Consider the following 23,188-nt stretch of genomic DNA (forward strand, 5'->3'; position numbering starts at 1 on the left):
AAATGTAAACGCGAAATAATAATAATGATAACAATAATGCATAGCTTTCTTTTTTAAAGTTATTTTAAGGAGATTTTTCCTTAAAAAAACTCTTTAACAGTTAAAGACTGCGTGATTATCCGCTTCTTTTTTGCAGAATAATTTTTTTACAATTATAACATACATTTTTCAAACCTTTTGAAAAAAAAGAAGTGGGAAAATGTCAGGAGTTGCAAACTTATATAAATGCGAAAAAAAAATCTATTTCTACTGACTCATTACAGAGAGTACAAAAACGCGCGATTTACTAACCTAATCCAATAACATTATGTACTCAATTTGAAATAAAAACATTATTGATTATCAGTAAAAGTCACAAACTATCACATTTCTTATGTGTGAGAATGTAGGTAATTCCATAATAGTTTCGAATTCATGAATTTATAAAAGGTTTTTATTATTAATAACGTTAAGATGTAATTAAAAATGTTCTATGCACGTAATATTTTGAAAACGCAGTTTATAATTTAACTTGGGCCGGGATAGCCTGGTCGGTAGGGCGCTGGGCCCATGTCCGAGAGTTCGTGGGTTCAAACCCCGCCTGCCTAAGACTCCCCGAGTAGTAAACGGCGACTGATGCACGTTAAATCTGTCGAGTTGCAAAGTCCTCTATGTTCCCATAACAAATCAAAACCTCTGGGGGTACTGAACTGGAGATCGATCGTTCTCTGATTCAGGTCAAAATTACGATCTGTGGATGAATGAATGGATGTATGAATGGGTCCACCCTATAAAACGGACTGTGACGTGTGTGTGGCTGAAGACGAATTCTTGGCCATGGGATGGCGACACTGAAACAACAAGAAACGCACACTGTGCTTTCAATTTGCTCGGTTTTACCAAGTAGGCTTGCCCGTGTGGCAAGCAGCATTAGAAACAACAACAACATAATTTAACTTTATAATTACTCAATTTTTCATATTATTACAGTTTTGTGAAACCTAACAACAATATAAGTGAAGTGAGTTTTATATAAATTTTAAAAAATAATATTGAGTAGTATGACAAAAATTAGTGCTTTGCTTCTCTTTGAAAATTGATTACTTAATAACGCACAATATATTTAAATGCTGGGTGCATGAGGCATTAATAGTACTAAGAATTCATAATAGTCTGAGAAGAATTCTAAGGAAATATCTAATCATTCATATGAATAAAAAAAGAATCCTCATATATTGTACAAGAATAAAGACTTAAATAAAACAACTGCTGTTTGTCTACAGGCTTGACTGCTACGCGTTGAGGGTAAAAATGATTGTAACAGGCAGCAATCCAAATGCAAATGATAGGAAATAAATAATAGTCAGTTAAAAAGTTATTGCCCTTATTTTGCTTTTGTATTTCAGATAATGTATTTTAATACTGCAAGTGAGAATCCAGTTAAAATTACATCCTTTTAAAATTTGTTTAGTTATAGATCGCGTTTTTTAACCAATTACATTCTAATTAAACTGTTACTGATCAAATACACAACAATTGCACTATTCCATATTATTTTTTAATTAATTTTTAGTTATTATTAATTTCCTTTTGTTTGCTTTTTATATATTATATATTAATAAAAATTATGCATTAATCTTTAACGCACTACAGTCAGACCGCCAAAATAACAATTGTATAGTTCCAGCTTAAAGATAATTAAAATAACCAACATTTTGCGACGGTCGTGTCTCTCAAAATAAAGTTCTTTTTCTTTTTATTGTCTTCAGGATCCTGAATAATTCATTCGTAAAGACAGGGTCGGACTGGAAGTTAGAGGCCCAGGAGTCCAGGGGAGAACTTGAATTCAAATTCCTTGAAAGAATCAAATATCCTTATTTTTTTAGAAATGCTAATAAACCGTTATTGATTTCACTTAGTAACTTGATTAGCAAAATCTATAAGAAAAACTTTAAACTTTCTTTAATGAGCTAAACATTTCACATTCAATTTTAAAGCACCTACTTTTTCGACGACACAGTTGATTTGAGAATTTATAATAAAAAACTTAAAAAAGTAGTTTTGTTAGACCTTAATTAAATTATTATCAATGAAATATATCACAGGAAACTAATTTGTTCTGTTTCCAAAAATATTTTTTATATTGTTTCTGAACCATCGACTGTTGAAACAGTTTCAAACTTCGTTTTAACTAGTGTAACCCAAAAAATTTCTTAACTCATTTGTTTTTACTTAATCAATATTTAAATTACCTGAAACGAAAATGTTTGGCAGAAATTTTTCACTAAGAGGTGCAATTCAGCTTTTAAGAACTGATAAGTAAAAATAATTTTCTGTAAAAAAAATATATATATATATAGACAATAAAACCAATTTATTTACTAGAGTTAGTATTAAAGTTAATTATTTTGGTGGTATGAAAAAAATGAAAGTACATTTTAGTTTTTTTTCCTTTTTTTTTTAATTGTAAAACTCTAGCCTAAATTGCATCAAACATTTAAAAAATTCTAAGCACGATACAATCAAATGTTAAAAACTATTGTTAACCCCTAAATTTTAAATTGTAAATTCATACTCTTACACCTAAAAATGGGTTTATGATTTATATCTTAGATAATCAAGTTTTAAAATAGCATAAAAAATTCAAGTTCTGCGCTCATTTAATAACATATTTTTCAAAATGTGTTCCAAACTTTTTTTAATGAGCCCTTGTTTAGTTGAAATAATAAAATCCCCGTACTCATAAAATGTTTGTTGGCAAGAAACAAATATTAGAATAATATTCTTAAAGAAATCCTTATTTGTTTTTAATGATATCATTAAAAAACAACTGCTTCATATTTTTCACATTTTATTGTTTCTTCCGGAGTATGTAGCTAATTAAAGTGTGTTGATGAAAACCCAAGTTAAGGCTATACAATTCCGCCAGTTTTTCCTTCAAAAAGCAGATTATTTACTTTAAACGGAAACTTCTGAACGCTATTGTTGTTTCGAGAATTGAGTTAGTTTATTATTTTACTTTCTTCGAAGTTGTTTATATAACCCTTCTTGAGAAAGCTGTTTTTATAAACAATATTGCTTGAAAATTAAGTATTTTGATTCACTTTCTTACGAGTTAGAGATTTCTTATTCGGACTGTGAAAACTGCTGAGAAAAGCCTGTAAAAACTTTCCTTAAGCAATTTTTTAAAATATTGCATAAATCCTCTGTGATAAACGCTCTTCCTAATGTATTAAATGATAATTTAGAGTGGAAAAAATTAGAAAGTAATTCCTTAAAACACATTAACTATATGGAACTTTTCTTTTATAAGCTTTGAAAACTAAACCTCTATTTATAAAAAACTTTTTATTGAAAAGTAATAAAAAAAACTTAGGAAAAAAATAATAATATTTTATTCACTTTTCGAAACTAAAAAAAAATCATAACAAATTAACTCTCCTCTTCAAATTTTGGTTCAAATGAAACTTTGGTACATTTTTCTAAAATCATTTTTCCCTAGATTTTTTCAAATTTATTTTTTTTAAACTTTCTCTGTTATTATCGATTTTTGCAATAAAAACCAAATAGGAATTGTACTTAGTTTTGTTTAATCTATCAAAGCATCAAAAATGTTGACTGTTTTAAAAGAATAAAAAAACAGTTGTCTCATGTTAGATCCATTGCCTTACATGAATCCCTACCAGTGTTCCATATTGTCCCCTGAGTTTGACCTTTGATCGTCTATATTTAAGTTATACTAAATATATTCCAATTTTTAATTGTTTAAAATATTTTCCAATACTTATTAAACCAATACCTTTTAAAATTGTTCACCTGAATTATTATTTAAATGTTGATGAAAAGGGACAAAGAAAATTCTTTTACAAAAAAAATAGTAATTGTAATAATATAATTTTATGAATATTCTGTTAACATTTATCTAAATGAAGCCTTTTTAAATTAAACTAAATTTTTTTAAGGAATTATGTAATACGTTTCCAAATTTTTTCATTATTAAATTTATTATTTGTGATTATTTTAAGATAGTTTTAATTAGGAAAATTGAAGTTTTTATTTAAATTTAATTAAAACCGCATTTCAAATTCAGCTGGTTTTTATATAAGCTATGACCTAATTTTGAATTTGAAAAAAGCTGAGAATGTCAATCTTATTTTGTGGTTGAAATATTTATTTTTTTTAGAAAATTTATGTTCTGTAAATATTAATATTTAAATTTTTAAAAAAATTTTGAAAAATCTAGAATATCTAGAATACGTTTTTAAATTTTTTGAATGATCATATTAATTTTAGTTTCGAAATATTTTAAAAATTAAAACTTTTTCAAAAAATTCGATGGAAGTTGTTTTTGATATTTTTTTAAAAAATGCCTTTGTTTGTTTCAAACAATGGTGCTAGAGCAAAAGCATTAAAAAAGAAAAGAAAAATTCGTTCAGGGGAGGGGGTAGACGAGCGAAAGAGCTGGTTTTTAAAACATGCGCATAAATTTGTTTTTGGCAAGTCTTTTTAAATAAGGAATGCGAAGGAATAAAATCGAAATAAGACAATCAACAAAAAATTATCTTTGTTTAATTATTTTTTTTTTTATTTAATAAAAAAGTCAATAAATGTCACCGATTTTTGAAGCCTTGTTAGAACAAAATAGAATAAATCGGAGCATTTATGAGACAAATTATTATAACAATAACAACTAAATAGTTCTCTTCCATTTAACAACCAAGAAAGTAGCTCATGAGATATCATTATTATTTTATTAGGTTTTCAACTGATGCTGAGTGTGTAGACCAAATTTATGCGGTTCGACAATACTTGTTCTCTTACTACTTTTTAAATGGACTTAAGTTCGATCAATCAAAATTAATATGAAACATAAAATAAATTTCACATTCATTTCTTTAGTTATTGAATGCAGGCCAAAAACATTGCAATCCATTTATGTTTTACCATTTGGATTGAAATAAATAATGTTTGCGAAATGAAGTAGTAGAAAAATCTATGAAATTTTTGAAAAATCTGATTTGTTTTCTGCCAAACCACAAATTATAAGGTTAAAAACTTCCTTATTTCTTTAAAACTCATATTATATTAAATATAAAATGAAGATAAAAAAATCTAAAATTACTCTGTATAACGAAAACTCGCGCATGAGCGTATCATTTGGTAAACAAAATAATATACAAACGACTGAGAAAATAATTAAAGACGCTCACTTATTATTATAAAGTTCACTAAAGCTCATATCCCTTATACCATCTCTAGGGACTAACATAACTTTAGACACCTATAAAATAACTAAAAAGATGTCTCATGTTTGACTTACTCTTAGGAATTAGTATAAGACATCGTTATTTTTTAATAGTTTTAATTATTAAAAAATAGAAAAACTTGTGTTAAATTATTAAATTATTGTGTGGTGCAAAAAATATTCATATATACTTACTCCATAAATTAAGTAAAATAAAGTAAAAAAAAAAAAAAACACTTTAAATTTTACATGTGACCAGCAACTTCAAACAGAAGAAATGTACCACATTATGTGAATATATTTTTTATTCAACAAAGAATAAGGTCTACATAGAACAGTCTACATAGCACTGAAGCTTTCAAAAAACACAGTGAGAGATAAAGTCTAGTAATAAAAAGTAAGAATCAATGTATTGTGAATTTTCCGAAAAATACGTTCAAACAGAAACGGTTATTAGTATTCATATCTTTTCCGAAGTACATCTTAGTCGGTCGGACTCGGGCTCTAAATCCCATCTATCTTGGGCTCGATTGGGATCAGATTAAAATTCTTCAGGTTCGGGCCTCCAAAAGCGAGGCCAAAGTCATCTGTAGTGGGAAGAGGCAAACTGAAAAATATAGCCCAATAGTTTTGGCTAGAGAGCGGTCGAAAATTTGGGACTCGAAACGTTCATTTCACTTTCTGCACTCAAAGCGAATCGAAAAATATTTGCACACAATTATAAAATTCGTTTGTTCAAAATCTATGTAAAGATAATTTTAATATTTTTTATCCTTTTATTTCATAAGGGTCGAAAAAAATATTGAAATAATAAGGTTAAACAAATTTTACACCATTTTAAACTAAGTAATTTTAAATGACAAAATACAAAATTGGAGTGAAATCGATTAAGCAGTTTCTAAGTTATAAATTTAAAAAAGAAGTTTTAAGATTTTATTTCTCAAGAAATATTCAACCAATTTCATTAAAATTTTTCCACTCCAACTAAATAGAATTTTAAGTAATGAAAAGTAATAAAAAAACTATTAATTTTTTTCTCGTGAAATTATTTTTGGTCAAATTAAATTTAGCATTTTCGATTAACTTAAAAAAATTCCCGAGATCTGATAAAATACGCAAAAAGTGACATTAACATTAAGGGACACAAAGTTTTGACCGTTCCTCTGATTATACAATCTGGACCATATTTTGCAAAGTAGGGCTTCTCCCAATATTTTGATGATCAAAAGTCCGAACCGTCAAATGAAAGTTATGTTTCTTCTGAGCATTTGTGAATCTGTTTCTGCAAATTAATTTTTAGCACTAAATAGCAGCATATTTTAGGTTGATCTTTGAACAATCATTTACGTTCAGTACCCTGCAATTAATTCACGCAAATCTGATCATTAGAAAAAAAATTATTCAGGGTAATATCTTTTTTATGTTGAGCACTGTATATTGTGCGCCATCATTTACAGCTATGAAGTATATGTAATCTAATTTATTGTAATACTTGTTGTTTCTTTATTACAAAATTTATTTAGTCTGTAATAAAACATTTAAACTACTTCCTATTCGGATAATCTAAATTGAATATTACAAAACTAAATTACTTCCTTATGGAGCAATAACAAATTTAAACTAAATGCAAAAACCTCTATTTGTAAAAATTAGATAAAAAGAATTTAAAAAAATTAGTTTACATTGTGTAAATAAATTCTCGTCAACGTATTTTACCTTATATATGGGTCATGTTCATGTTAAAGAAAAACAACAGTAGAAACTTGTTTTACATTCTGAATGAGGTTCTTTTGGGGGAAATTCACCTTCACCTCAAATATTATAGTTTAGGGCTGAAACAAAAACAAATTTCCTTTCAAAATTTTTATTTTATTTAATTTACTAATTCTCTTGTTTTGAATATTGTGTCTACATAGAAGTTTCCGTGTAAAAGATAATGCACTTACACTTCAAGTACATAAACGTCAATTAATACCTGTAAATAATAATTGGGAGGGTGGTTTACTTCATTGCGTGTTAGAATTACTTCCTTCAGGAGTTTGCTTTTTGCAATGTTATTGTCTTTCTCTTAGCTTGAGATTACACTAGAAACTTTAACATTTACTAAAATTGGGAGAAGGTTGAAGGTAAGTCCTTATTCCCTTCTTGTCAGTTTTCTTTTTGCAGTCTTTTTTTTTAAAAAAAAGGTCTTAACACATATTACAAAAATGATACAGTAATTTTTTTTATTAAAAATTGAATTTTAAATTAATTTTTAAAAAATGGCATATAAATTTTTAATAAAATAAGAAAAGCATGACATTACTTGGCATTACAAAAAATAGTTGTTGTTAGATGTCATTTTGATTTCATTTATAAGATATTTATCATTTTTGTCGATTTCTCATTAGTTTTCAGGGCCACGCGTACGATTGGAATCAGAAATGGGCATTTTCGGAGAGATTTTATTAGGAAAATTACATCATAATTTTTTTTAAACAAAAATAGGATTATTATTCATTTACAATTGTGAATTAATTTGAAAGTTAAGAAGAAGGCACCAGGGCAATGTTTTTAAGAAAAATGCTTGAAGTTTTAAAATAAATAAATAAAAGCTTTTATGGGTAAAAAAAATTAACACTTGATCTAAGTAGAACTGGTCAAAAATTTAAATAAATGTGATAAAAAAATGTTTGTGAATTGTATGTTTTTTTCAGCATAGCTGAAAAATGTAGACTTTTTTTAAAAAAATGGAAACAATTTAAATTTACACAGCTTAGAAATCTGACAGTCTTGTAAAAAAGTGATTGAAACAAGAACACGAATAATGTTTTAGACTTTCAACATTTGAAACGCTAATATAGTAAAAATTTATATATATATATATATATATATATATATATATATATATATATATATATATATATATATATATATATATATAAAACATTACTGATCCGTAAAAAAAAGTAAAAAATAAAAAATGAATTTTTATATAGTTAATTGGAACATAGTCTTTAAAACATTTTTAACTGCTAACGGACTATCATATAAGTTTAATATGACGAATCAAATCAGAGGTAGGTGACCTTCCCGGTAGAAAAAGTTATTTTGTTTTTGTTAATCGAATATCAAGTCATTAGAAAGTAATTTAGATGCTAAATCACGCGGTTTGTAGTTTCATTTTTTGCCGTGTCTTCCGGTAATGACGGTTTCTCTCTTAATTTCAAAGAATAATAATTAAAACTCAATTATAATTATATTGTTTTTTCTCCGATAAGTAAAGAAAATATTCAGTGGTTGGAATAACTTGAGAAAAAAATTTCAACTTTATAAAACTGAAAATTTTTCGTGACAAAATTTGTTTTGATGGTTAACTCTCAGCTTTCAGTAGTCATAAAGTTGCTCCTTTAATTATATCAAGTAATATATAAAATTAATGACATTAGTTAGGTAAGTGAAATTTTAATTAGGACAAATTGTGAATGAAAAAGAGTAATGAAAATGAGAATGTTTAGTGGATGAGTTAATGTTACTTAGTTATTAATTACTTAGTTATTTACATTTTAAAGCAATCATAATTCTAGATTTTTGAACATGGTATAGTAAGCTCTATGTAGGTATAATTAAATTATTCTTCAACATATTTAAATGACGGCTCATTCCATGTAAAGTGAAAACAGAATATAAAAATTTATATATATATTTTTTCTGATACTGAAACCTACAACATTTAACAGGTAAGAGCTTAAATTAATTGAACTTCTAGCAGTTTTTAAGAAATTTGTTTCTGTTGTGTGTCAATAGTACAAACCAAAGCCGGCTTAAGGGTGTAATATCATTAACATAATAAATATTACAAAATGAATAATATGCAATTAAAATTAACCTGGATGCTATTTCCGTGTGTACTAATTATAATGTGTGCAAACTAATTTAGACAAATAAACTCCAAGATATTGGAATTTGGTATATTGCTGAGAAAGAGAAGATTTCCTTGACTTGTTTACTTGTAATAGGCTATAATATTTCAAAAGCAGCGTGCAGCGAAAGTTAATGATAGGTAGAACAAGTTTATTTTTTCCAGACGAGAGAAAGTGTTTCGTTTAGCTAATTAAATATTACCTGAATTCTAACACATAAGTAAGGCTTGTAGAGTTATAAGTAAGTAAAAGTTTTTGAATTATGCCATTTCTACTACTAAATTTTATAGTAGTTCATCAATCTTTAAGTTAAGCTTAAGCATATACTATTACTTTACTATAACTATAACAATGCAAATAAGTTTATATATTACTTAATTAATCGAATTTTCTCTTATTATTAAGATTTTTTTCATATAACTCGGCGAGTACTTAAATACTAATAACGTTATTAAGTATTTTTGAAATAGCTCGAAAATTAGTGATATATAAAATAAAATTATTAAACAATGTAAAAGGCCATTAAATATATCATTTAAAGTATTTTAATTTATAGACCAAGTAGATTTAAACTATTATATTTTGATTAAAATAAGTTGTTTCAGATTTTATAATAAATAAAAAAACATTAAAAAAATGATGAATAAAAATGATGAAAAAAATAATATTTCCTTTATACATTATTTTTTTCACGTTTATTAGCTATTACAAGTATTACATAACGCCTCATTTCTGAAAGTTTTAATAATGATTGTTAAAAACATGTCTGATGCAGAGCTTTAGCAATGCAAAAATACAGCGGCTTTCTGCGTTAACTGGTAGATCGTTGTAATTTTTAGAATGGTGATGTATATTGACAAAATGTGATTTTTTTTAAATGAATAATTGATAGTTGCGGTTTGAATGTTTTTAAAAATAAAATATTTTATTTCAATTAAAATGTTTTAAAACAAGAAATTCTAATGTTTGTAGAAAAAAGCAATGCCTGTTTAATTTATTTCTTTTCATTAAAAAGTCAAATTATTTTATAATTTATTAATTGTAATGACCTATTAGTCGTCAAGCTTATTTCATGAAATACACTTTACATGTGAAGAATATTAAAATTACTTCTGCTACTTATCGCATTAAGGATAGAACCTTAATGCATATACGTCATTTGAACTCAAACACGCATTATTTAACATGCATTACTATTAAAACTGTAATTTCACGTTTGCTATTTAAAGTACAATAAACGGACAAGTTTACTGCCAATCTCACACTAACTCTATGCTACTCTGTTGTTGTTTTTAATGACACTTGTATAAACCAAGCTCGCCAGCCGTTGGATTTGCGAATAAAGATAGTGAGGAACACCTTTCCTTTGATAAGAGAGTACCGCTAGGATGAACGTGCGACTTAGTTCGGAACTCCCTGGATCCTTAGCAGCACCACTCATTCGTGAGGCCAATTCCACAATTTAAACATAGATCTGATGGGGAGGAAAATTTTCTCCAGATACTTGTACCTATGGTACTGCTCAGCGGCCAGCACAGGACTTTCGAATCCACAGATTTTACGAACACGTATATAGGTGGTTCTTAGCGGCTTTGAATATCGAACCCCGGTCCCCTCCAGATCGAAGTCTAATGCTCCTCGACTGAGTTAGCACGGCCCTCAACGCTACTCATGGGACTGTCACAAGATCGACAGCGAACGCATTACAATTATACATTTAAAAAAAATACATAAGAATTACACAAAAGGTGCTTAATAAGTATTATTTTTGCCTCTGTATTCCTAAGATTAAAAATTTCAACTTGACTGCACATAGTTAGTCAGTAAGTACCAAATATATGTAAAAAAAATGTTTTTTAATTAAGTTCTGTTGTCTACAAAATGAACAATAAAGATGATTGTTTTTTATTCGGAACTTCTGCAAAAAAAATCAATAATACGATTTAATGCATGGATGAGTGATAATTCTACACTGCTTCCTGGTATATCAGAACATTAAATTAAAACTCTTTAGTAAAAGCCCATTTTTCTTGCTTAAGATTCATAACGATTTTCAAGAAGGCCTTGAGTGAACAATGGAATAGTTTAAAATAGGCTGCTACTATTTTGTTTCATCTATTCTTGGATTTGAAGATCATCATTATAGTCTATATTTCCTTAGCGATGCTATCTAATTGCATTCCTTGCGCGCATGTATTTTCAAACAATAGTGAGATCCTAGTCGAAAATTCAGTTTCCATTGTGAACTTTTATCTCCCTGAATGATATAACCAGTGCAAGTTCATCAATGTGTAAAGATTGCCTGTCTTATCCTTGCTATAGCACCCAAACCTCATATGAATCAAAACAAGTTTTTTCTCAGTTTTCTATGCAATATGTGATGACATTTTACTAACCACGTGGTTATTGGGCAATGTCTTCATACTGAAACAATTGCGAGGAGGAGGAAAACTACATAACCAGAATAAGTTAAAAGTCAAGAAATCAGAAAGAACAAAGCCTAAAATGAGTGCAATCGTAACAATGGAAAAGGGCAATTATGAACCCTTTCCTGGTTTTATGATGTCATTCGGCATAATTTTTTTTTCCTTCCCTTGTGGTTTAAGACAGTCCCTTGTCATTTGTTTTACTTTTGAAGATTTAAAAAATTTCTCCTTAAGTAGAATATGTACTAAGTAAAGCAGATGGTATAGTTCTTGATGCTCATGCGGTAAGTAGATTTATTTATAAATATGTATACATATGTATATATATTATCTAAATATATTGGAATTGGCTATCAACCTTACAGGCTTTTAAGAGAGATAGTTAATTTTCTTTATTTGATTTATATGAATGCGTTTATTGCGTTTATTTATATAATAATACAAAAACATTCAATGAAACATTTTTTAATAAATGTTTATTTGTTTTTAAATTACATTTTTTCAAACGATGCAGACATTTATTTATATATTTATTTATTTATTTTAGCTACACTAGCTTCCGAAATTTCGCAAAAAAATAATAATAAATAAAAATAAAAATTTAGAAATAGAAATGTGTATTCCTGAATAACTTATTCTAATGATCGGGTTGTCATGAACTAAGAACCAAGCTTGATAGTTTAAAACGGTGAACTGAAACTTGTTAAATTAATTAGTGCATTACGTTGCGAAATCAGGAACAAAAATGTACTTCTCTGTATAAACATACATTTTCCAGACAGATTTGGATTTTTGACCATCAAAATTTGTAGGAGGTGGGAGTTGTCGCAATCTGAAATATATAGTCCTAATAGTTTAGTTAGGTGAGCATTCATAAGTTTGGATTCCTTAATGTTCATTTCAATTTTTGCGCATTACGCTATATCTCGGGTGCACAAAATGATATTAAAGATTTATATTAAGCATAAATTAATTAACATTATTATAAAACTCGCTTATCCAAAATAATCTCATGATTTTTTCACAAAGAAATACATTTATTTTTAAGAGGTCTAAATTTGCACTTAACTATATGTAAATTTAAAAGGAAAAATTTATGCAATTTAGTTTAATAAAAATACATAACGTGACAAAAAATGTTCTTTCTCTCAATGAATATAGTTCTTTTTTTATTTAATAGGTAATTTTTCCTCAGTTTAAAAATATAATATAAATATAAAGCATCTTCCAATACATAGTTGTCAAACTGTATTATTTCTTTTCTAAAAAGTAACTTATTGTAAAATGCAAAATTTTAATACCCATAATTTCTTCAAAAAATTTTCTGTGTCTTTAAAATATTTTGGAACTTTGCAATATTCAAAAATTTTTGTCGAATGCCATAATCAAGAATGAAAGGCAGGTTAATTTTTTTAATCTTCTGTATTTCTAATACCGGGCCTAAGAAACAAAATTATTTTTTAAGATTTTCAAAATTAGAACCCTTTTTCCAGAAACTGTAAATTTGTTTTTAATTTATCCGCATTTATCCGACATGTATTTGTAAAAGCAAAATATGATTTTTGCTAATTTTTCCACTGTTTAAAAATGGGATTCTACTTTTTCCTCAAAACATTGATTATTCATTTAATGCTTAGAATTAAGTTCTTACTTATTCCCTGTTACTATTTAAAACTATACTGTTAAAAAACTCTTGTTATAACTTGCAATAGTTGTATTAAAAGCTGAAGTAATATAATAAATTATATATTTGAGATTCCTTTTCACACTATAGAGTTCAGTATTTTCTCAATTATTAGCTTTTTATTCTTAATAATAGTTATATTTGAGATTCCTTTTCACACTATAGAGTTTCAGTATTTTCTCAATTATTAACTTTTAATTCTTACTAATTCTATTAGAAATTATAGTAAGAGTTATATCATAGATCCCATCTCGCAATATAGAATATCGGTATTTTCTCAATTATTACCTATTAATATTTTTATTTATTATTCTTAATAACTATATTAGGAGTTATCGTATTACTTTTTTTAGAGATTCCATCTAAAAGTATAATTACTATATTTTTTAATTTATTTCATGTATTACATTTAGTTTATTTTACTTTTTATAGCATTTTTAATTATTTTTTTTATTATCATTACAATATTTTTTGCAAACAATTACTAATAATTTAAAGAATTATCTTTGAAAAAAATCTGATTAAAAAATATCTATAGATATTTAATTAAATGTAATTTGAATGAAATGATATGATAAGGAAGTAGTTTTTTCAAAATTTTGAAATTTTTCTTTAAACAAAATTTTTAAGTGAGAATAATAATTTTATAATATTTATTTAGTTTTTCAATACAATTTTATAACAGCAAATTATACTTTATTTATTAGATTAAATTCATAAGTTGTGTAACTACAGATTAAGTTTTATATGAAATCTATTTCTATTATAAAGTAATTCACTATTTTTTGTTTCAAATATATAAACCACAAAAATGTGCAGATGAATTTCATGTTAATATAAACAGGGTAGAAAGAATAAGAATGAATAATTTTATTTCATTGATAATATTAATTTTATAACTTAGATTTTGTATTATTAATTTTTTAAGTTTTATGCACACAAATAAATATCAGTGTGAATTCATATTGACATTAATTCTTGTACTTTCATTTTCTTATGTCCATATTTGATTATTGTTTTAATTTTTATCATCATCGATGTTTGCATGTTGGAATCAAGACAATGATACTCATTTACGTATTTTTGAAATTTTAAGCCCAACTCAGAAAATTCATGAAACACGTATAAGGTTAAGTTTACCTTCAGGGAGTAATTATTAATAAATTATTGCAATAACTTATCCCACTCATTTGGGCTTTAATACAAAAAGTGCTATATCTATCTTATTTTTATCTTGGTTTAAACTTAAATTTTAAGGTAGGTGTTTTATTTACGTCGCACTGGAGCTGCACAATGGTCTATTGGTGATGGTTTGGGAAACCTACGTGAGGATGATCCGAAGACATGCCATCGCAATTTTGATCCTCTGCAGAGGGTATTTTCAAAGAAACTTTCTTATATTTTGAGAAAGATATTTTAAAGCTATCATTGATGAACATATGATAAACATTGATGAATATTGGATCAAATGCAATATATAGTTTTGCCGTTACATCTGCTACATTTGACATTATAGTCTTTTGTAAAAATTAAAATAATAATGATATATATGTTTTTTTACATTTTACAGTGTTATTTCTCTTACGTATATTTATTTTTGAAACTATTTCTACTTCGTTAAATTCGTTTGTTAGTTGCGATTATTTAAACACAATTAACAAAAACACCCGTAAGTATTTCATCATTGACAATAACCTCATATAAGTTCATGAGGTTATTAGCAGTCACTGCCAAGGATAAATCGTAACGTAAATGAAGTGATTTTATCTCTCATCGTTTTTTTATTCAGACGTGATAGGAATTTTAAATGTTTTTTTTCCTCACTCCCTCTTTCTCTCTCTCATGATCTTAGAATAACATATGTTATAAATTTGAAAAAGAAAAAAACTTAAATTTTAATCGCAATTCTGATTAGGTATATATTAATTTATTATTAGTCTCTTTAAACGCATACAAAATTTTAAAGTCCTTAACTATAACAATAATTTTTCATTCATTATTTTTAAAACTTACATTTTAACTAAAAATCATTAAATTTAATATTCAAAAATTAGAATCCACGAAACGTATTATTTCAATTAAGTTTGTTCAATAATTCAGAGCTGGAATCGGAGACTCTGAATGTTTTTAGGCTAAAACTTCTTCTGTTAATGTTAAAGTATAACTAAAATATAAAGTAAACTATAAATATTATAATATGTTATAATTACAACTTATTTAATTCCGTATTAAAATAGATTACAAATTGCGAGAGCAAAATTATATTATTTATTTTAATTTACTATTAGTCTCTTTAAACGCATACAAAATTTTAAAGTCTTTAACTATAACAATAATTTTTCATTCATTATTTTTAAAACTTGTATTTTAACTAAAAATCATTAAATTTAATATTCAAAAATTAGAATCCACGAAACGTATTATTTCAGTTAAGTTTGTTCAATAATTCAGAGCTGGAATCGGAAGCACGGCTAAAACTTCTTCTGTTAATAAGTATAACTAAAATATAAAGTAAACTATAAATATATAATGTGTTATAATTGCAACTTATTTTATTCTGTATTAAAATAGCTTACGAATTGCGAGAGCAGAATTATAACAAAGCGGAAATTAGATATCAAATTTAATGTTTACTTATTTCAGTGCACATCTTAAGCATTTTAAATTTCGAAAAGAAAAGAAAAAACTTCTGATAATGAAAATTCTTATTTTAATTAAAATCTTCTAAAAGAATGAAAATTCTTATTTTAATTAAAATCTTCTAAAAAATAAAACAGCATTAAAATCTTGATCAAAAACCTATTTTTCAATCAAACAGAAAGAGATACAAAAACACTAAACTACAGTAGAATATCCAAACTCTGAATTCGTTCAACGGACGAATTATATGTCTGTATCTAATTAAATTTAGTCCCACACCTCTTGCATTATTAATCAAAATTCTCTAAGATAGAAGTTCCCAGAAATTTTCAAAAGAAACAAACATCCTTCAAAGTTCGTTTTGTGCCCTAGTACAGTATACATTTAACAAATTAGTTATAATTACGAATAACTCTTAATTGATGTAACCTTATAACATCAGAAGACATTTATAATATCAGATGACAAAATCAATTAACAGGATAACACATTACTCTGCACTTCGTTTTCAGCAAAACTGTGCATAAAGTAAAACAGAACAAAGAAAAACAAAAAAAGGTAAAATTTCCGACTGACTGAAACGTAAACTGATTTTTATAGAAATAAAGAATCTTTTAACTACACAATGGGGCTCAGCCCCCGGCTCACTATCGCTCGAAAATTTTTAATTTTCTGCTTTTAGTTTTTACTTTGCATCGAAAAATCTAAAAAAAAATGGTAATTTAAAATATTTAATTATTCCAAACCCTAGTTTAAAATTTAAACTAAGTGAGAAGAATTAAAAATTTTTGAATATATAGGTTAACTGCAAAAAAAAAAAATTTTTTTTTTAAAATTATAATTACCTTGCTAAATTGAATTATTCGACGGGAAAAAAATCGAATTTGACATATAATTATTCAAGAACTAATGTTCGTATCAGTGACATTTTCATTTCCGAATGCGATGACAACTGCATTCTTTTTTTTTTTTTTTTTTTTTTTTTTTTAGTATACAGATATTAGCTCAAAAAAGTGTTAAGAGGAAGTCACACTCAGAAAAAAGTCAGGTCAAAACTACCAGATTATGGTAAAATTTATCATGCTTCTGACTCAGCAGTGAGAAGCACATAAAATCTAGTTAATTTTAAACGAAGCGCTTTAGTAATCAGTTTGTTAAAATTAAAAATATAATAAAGTTTTATAATATGTGATAAAATTCGCTAAATGTGATAAAATTTAGTAGTTTTATCATGACCTTAGACATGCCATAAAAACTATTTAATCTGTTAAATTTACTTTTCAGTTTCGAATTTTTTCTAAAGGTGTGGTAATAAGAACTATCATTTTTAAAACAAAGTTTTCTAGTACACTGATACATCACAAACGGAAACAGTACTAAATGCTAGGTTTAAATACCGTTTACTTTGGTTTTTTATTGCTAAAAATATGATTTTTTTTTTTTTTGTGCAGGAAATGTCATTAACATGCAGTATGTTAATTTTACCAGAATATTTTTCTCCGTTCAACTTAACGGAAAATGTAAAGATTTATTTACTTTGAATTCAATTGAAATAATATCAATGGCCGTATTTTTCTATAGTACAAGTTAATTTCTTTACGCACTTGGTAAAATTTTTAAATGCAGGAATTTTCCTTTGTAGTTTGAAACAGCCCAAGAATTCCATATCTTTTATTAGCTATTATCTAAAATAAATTGTTTCTGAAATTTTGCAGTTAAATGATTTTCACAAACTTTTAGTTGCTTGCAGCTCCTATTCTGCTTCGTAAAGTTTCTTAAAGTTCTTCGTAAAGTTAAACTTTTGTAAACTCGAGATACACTTTTCTTTTGTCACTGAACTATTATAAGGTAAATTTGAAAAAATTTTCTTTCCAGTATTGCATGAAATATATGGATATCGAAGAGCGGTATTTTAAAATTTAGTAAAATTTTTTTAACTAGAAGTATATTAAAAAATCATTAAACTTTAGAAGAAGATTTTGCTAAATTTTTCACGTTAGCATGTTTGTATTGAGATCCAAAATCTTATGTTTAAAAATCATTTTATAGATCATCTTCAACAGAAAAAGAAATCTCACACATTATTTAAAATGTTAAACAGGCTTTCGCCATTCTAAATAAAAAAGTTTTTGATATTTCTGTGGCTGCAGAGTAAAGTATGATCATTTCTTCCTGAATAAGATTTAAAGCAATTAAAGGTTTTGTTTCATACGTGACGCGTAAAATTAATTAATAAATTCGCCAAAAAATATGTTGCAAATATGCATGCATGCCTGAAATATCTTAAAGCGAATTGTGAATACATAAATAATTTTATTCATATTCAGTAAAAAAACCTGTGTAAAATTGTAATTTCTGATTGTCCCTGTGGCATGGATTTGTTCTACATCATTGTTATATTTATAACTTAAGAATTTACACCCTAAAATCAGCGTATTATTCGACTAAATATAAACGTTAAAAATTAATTTTAAAACCAATTTTCAGTAGTAAATTAAATGAATTTCATAATAGTTAAAGCTAAACAATCATAAAGAATAAAGATAATAATAATTAATAATAATAATATAAGCTAAACAATCATAAAGAATAAAGTTAATTAATCATATTCCATAAAAAAAGTATTTTATTTTTCTTAATTATTTACTAATTAATTCATAACCTTTTAAATTAATAAATTATACTTTAAATTCAGTTCAGTGAAAAGAAATCAGTTTCATGACATTTTAAATTAATTAAAAATATTACGAGGTAATTTAAAGACAGATGCTTATATAACTAACATTTTAACTAACATCAATTCAAAATCATCTTTTGAAAAATAAAACTGTATTTCCAAGTGTCATTATATTTATTCTCTTAACTTATCAACCTTAGTCAAATATGCTGATTTTTCCTTTAGTTTATTTATGTTATCAGCTGTTTTAATAATATTACTCTTGTTTTAGTTTCTGTGTAGTTATATTGTGAGACAACCACTTCTCAAAATTCTTATCTAACCTAAACCATCTTAAAGTTATCATTCCTGGAAAATCTCAAACTTCGCAGCAGTAATTTCTCATTCAGGACATATTGTCGCTTATCTAGTTTTGAAACGAAAGTCATTTTTGAAAGAAAAAAAAGAAAAAGGAAGAACTATAACAATAGAATTTTCTAATTTTCTAGTCATTGAATAAAGTCAGTCTTCTTGAACTAATTTTTTTTACAATAAAACAAGCATCAGTAATGTTGCATTCAAATAAATAAATAGAGCGGTAAAAGTTTAGCTTCGATATTTTTCTGATATTGTATTCAAAAATTAAAACTTAACATCATGTGAAACAGGAAAAACTTTAAAATTTTAATATTAATATAAAAATGCTTTTTTTTATTTTGACTTGACGTTTTTTGAGACTTTTCCCTACATGCAATGAAAAAAATGCGATGTATTTATTATCTGTATTTATTATCTATTTATTATCTGTATGAAATCTGCATACTGTATTTGAATCACTCAGAAGAAAGCATTTCCAAAAATTTAGCAACTGAAATAATTTACTATGATTTTTTGACCTCGATAAAAACTGTAACCGTTAATTACAATTATGTATAATTAATTATAATTAAAATCCCTAATACAAGATTATTGATTATATTTTATTAGTTACAATTTGTACAATCCTTAATGGATACAAAAGGATGAAACTAGATCCAGTTAATATTAATACATATTCGTCTGCATGACCAAAATTTGTATTTTCATAGTCAATTACGAAAATTCGAAAGTTTAAACATGTAAGTAACAGATAAAATCAGAGGGCCGATCCGAGGTAAGGTATATAGCCCTGTAAGGTATAGGCCTAGTAAGCGGCTGCTTAGGGCGCCGGACTCAAATAAAACTTAATTTAAAAAAAAAAAAAAATTAAAAAAAGACACTTCTTGCAGTTTTTTTCTTTAGTAAAAGCTTTTTTTCCTCGATTGCTTCTTCAAAAATAAAAGAACTTATTTTCCTATAATAAAATGTTAAAATATATCTAATAGTTTAATGACAACGTAACCCTTCAATCTGTTTGACAATGCAGCATTCCTTGTCTTAAATACTAAAACTTGTAGACTGAATTCATTATAAAATCAGGAATAAAATTTATTTTACTCCGTACTTTTTTATTATTACCCTTATTTTTGGAGATCTCGGGGCTTCAAAAATATTTTTGCTTAGACTTAAAAATCAGCACGGATGGCCCTGGATAAAATACCCATTGTAAAAATTAAATTAGAAAAGATTTTAAAAAATATCTTTCAAAAGGTCTTCTGTATTTACAAATTTTTTTCAAAAAGCGCCAGTTAAAACTTATAACATTTTCTGAAAAGTTATAATTTGAAACTCAGAACATAGAACATTTTCCATAAGGTGTAAGATAAAACTAATAGCATGAAACATTTTCCAAAAACTATTGAGTTGAAATTCATTTAAATGGGGAGGATGCAGTTTTTTGTATCGACAGGCATATGAGGAGCTTTCATTTCATTAAAATAAGGTTTTCTCAAAACATTATTTTGCATACTGGTAGAATCGATTACTTCTTCAATTTTCACTCGATTTGTTTAAAAATATAACACCATGCATTTAATTAAGTTTCGGTTGCAAATTCAATTTTTTTATTGTGTTTATTATTTTTGATAAATGCAATGATAAATTACAACTTTTACAATTAATCCGTATTGTTTTTTGATTTTTTACACGGCACGACATTTTTAGTAAAATTCATAGGTTGGGGAACATAAATGAGAAGTTTTTATATAACATTTTCAGCAGTTAAAACAAAAACACACCAATGCTTATGTTTCTCATTTATTATAACTATTATTTCTTTCTTTTAGAATCAATCGGGTTTTTTGAGAATCAAATATAAATACTTGATTCAAGATTCAAGTGACTAAACAGCAAAATGGATTCAGATGCCTTTTTGGATTTAACAGAAATCCAAAAGTTTTTCTTTGGACGCTCCATTTTCATAACTGGTGGTACTGGTTTAGTAGGAAAAGTAAGTGATTTTGATCTATAATTGACAAAAATAAGTGCAAAATAACATCAATAATGTTATTTTATTGTTAATATATATTTATCGTTACCTTAACAAAGAGCTATAATGCCTTAAAAATTAAACTCAATGCCTTAATCGAAAAAACAAATTCATCTATCAATGTCCATTTTAGGGTGAAACTGAAATTCTACACTTTGCGGGAAAAATTCATCTGCTTGTGCAGAATTTTTTTTTCTCCAGGCTATTAAGAAACACAATTTTTAATGAAAAAATTTGTTTTGTAAACGTACCTTTACTGTTTCTTTACTTTATTCCTCAACCGAGCTTTTCATTTATTACACATACGTAAGCGATGGCAAATCAAAATAAAAATAAAAAATTCGATTTTGCACACATACTGTGAATATTTTGTGTCATATTTTAAGGATTAGATTAGAAATTTATAAAGTAATGTCAAAAAGGAAAATTATACAAATAATATTCTATAACCTGGATGCATTGATTAATGTTTTTTATTTTATTTTAAAGTAATAACACTTGTAATAATCTATTTATTTAGAATTTTTTTTAATTACTTTACTTTGCAATGATGATCTTCTATTCTTTTCATTCCATAATTCTTATAGTAATTGTATTAATGCAAGATTTAGAAACATCTTAAGTGGTTAACTTAAATTATGAATATTTTCGAAAATAACCAAAAGGTTCTCGACCCAATAATATCGCACTTTTCATTCTGGAATTTTTGCACTTTATTTTTACTATACATTTGGTTAAGCAGTGTCAAAACCTTTCTTTGGATTTAAAGTTCAAAGCTTTTTTGATATTTATTTATTTATTTTGAGTCTGTTATTAAAGATTTGAGTAAAAAAAAAATTAACAATGTTTGACGTTACGAACAATTATACTATTCCTGAGTGTCCTAGCATTCCAACAAGGACGTAATCGAAATATAAAATGAGGATACCCTGAAAATAGGCAATATCTATACATGATTCTTTTCTTAAAGCAGCTTTATTAAAATTATGCTTGTGTTGGCATTTGTGTATAAGAAGATATTCTAATAAAGGTACGTAAAACATTTTATTAATATGGTACATCATTTGGCATTTGACATAGATTTTTAATAAGCTGTTCTACCGAAACTCTGCCGTAGGTAAGCAAATAACTGTTACATTAAACAATCAATAAGGTATGTATTTTGGGGAAACCATTTTTTCGTATATCAATGGACTGTGAAAGTTGATCATTGCTTTTAGAACTAGTTGATCATTTTTTTCATTCCTATATGAACTCAAAATGAAACTTTTTGCTTTTCTAGGTTTTAACAGCTTTTTAAACTCGTTTATTATTTTACTTTTCTGTGGGAATTTTTTACATTTTATGTTTTTATCTGAATTATCTATTAAATTCATGGAACGAAAATTCCAAAATGTATCGCAGAACTAATGAATAACATGATTATTGTAGATTATTAATTATTCAGATCAAATGATTTTAGGAGACTTTTGTGCATTAAATCCATTGTCATTTAAAATTTTAAATAAGATGTAGAATGTATCTAACATGTTTCTTAGTCAACCTTTTGTGATTGATTAAGGCAAACACAATTAAAGAAAAGTGTGATCCAAAGCTTGCATATCCAAATTAAAAAATCTCGAATTTTCAATTCGATCGAAGAGCTCATAAATCTATTTAATGTAGCAAATTTCATTTCAACTTCTGCGAAAACCAAACTTTAAAAATTTATTGAATGTTTTTTAACAAACAACATTTTTAGTGCAATACAAAAAAGCATATTGTACTGGCGCGATATGAGAAAAAAAAGATTTTTTTCCTCAAAAAAATGAATATGACTTTATATTTGAAATTTTAATACACTTTGCTCTTAACTCATTTATGCTTAGCGTCCTTTTAAAAAGAAAATTAATTTTTTTTAAAAAGAAAAAAGTGGTAGAACAAATAGGTCATTGCAAGCATTTATTGCGCTGATAAGAAGTTCTGCCAACCATAATATAATAATATGTACTAATATAACTGAACTTGAAGAAAGTCACATTTTCAAAAGATAGGCAACAAAAAGAAATATATACTTGATATAAACAAATTAGTAAATTACCACTTTTTTCAGATAGTAGTTTTTCATATATGAGCCACTTTTTGTGCTAGGCATGAATGGGTAAATAAGCATTTATTTTTTCCATTCAAGGCATGTCACTCAATCTAATTTGAATTTCTAAATATTTATATTTTCCTGCGAATCACCTATTAAATTTCTAGTACCAAAC

The 23,188-nt window shown here is 26.3% G+C and overlaps 1 protein-coding gene across 4 annotated transcripts in view; it reads left to right on the plus strand.

Annotated features, from left to right (window-relative positions):
- Nucleotides 1–7,164: 7,164 nt before the first annotated feature.
- The window catches only part of LOC107456647 (fatty acyl-CoA reductase 1), a 34,131-nt gene continuing 18,107 nt past the window's right edge, over nt 7,165–23,188 (plus strand). Inside the window, exons 1-2 of one of the 4 annotated variants that reach the window (XM_016074558.4) lie at nt 7,165–7,350; nt 20,737–20,900. In XM_016074558.4, coding sequence (XP_015930044.1) covers nt 20,805–20,900 — 96 coding nt within the window. In that variant the 5' untranslated portion in view covers nt 7,165–7,350; nt 20,737–20,804. Of the gene's footprint in view, nt 7,351–8,384; nt 8,657–9,197; nt 9,368–11,696; nt 11,837–20,736; nt 20,901–23,188 lie in introns of those variants that run through there. The other 3 variants (XM_016074560.5, XM_016074561.4, XM_016074559.4) reach the window with 3 other exon arrangements.

This window comes from Parasteatoda tepidariorum, chromosome 11 (assembly GCF_982258835.1).
Source record: "Parasteatoda tepidariorum strain Cologne lab strain chromosome 11, Ptep-v5.0, whole genome shotgun sequence".
NCBI classification, from domain to species: domain Eukaryota; kingdom Metazoa; phylum Arthropoda; class Arachnida; order Araneae; family Theridiidae; genus Parasteatoda; species Parasteatoda tepidariorum.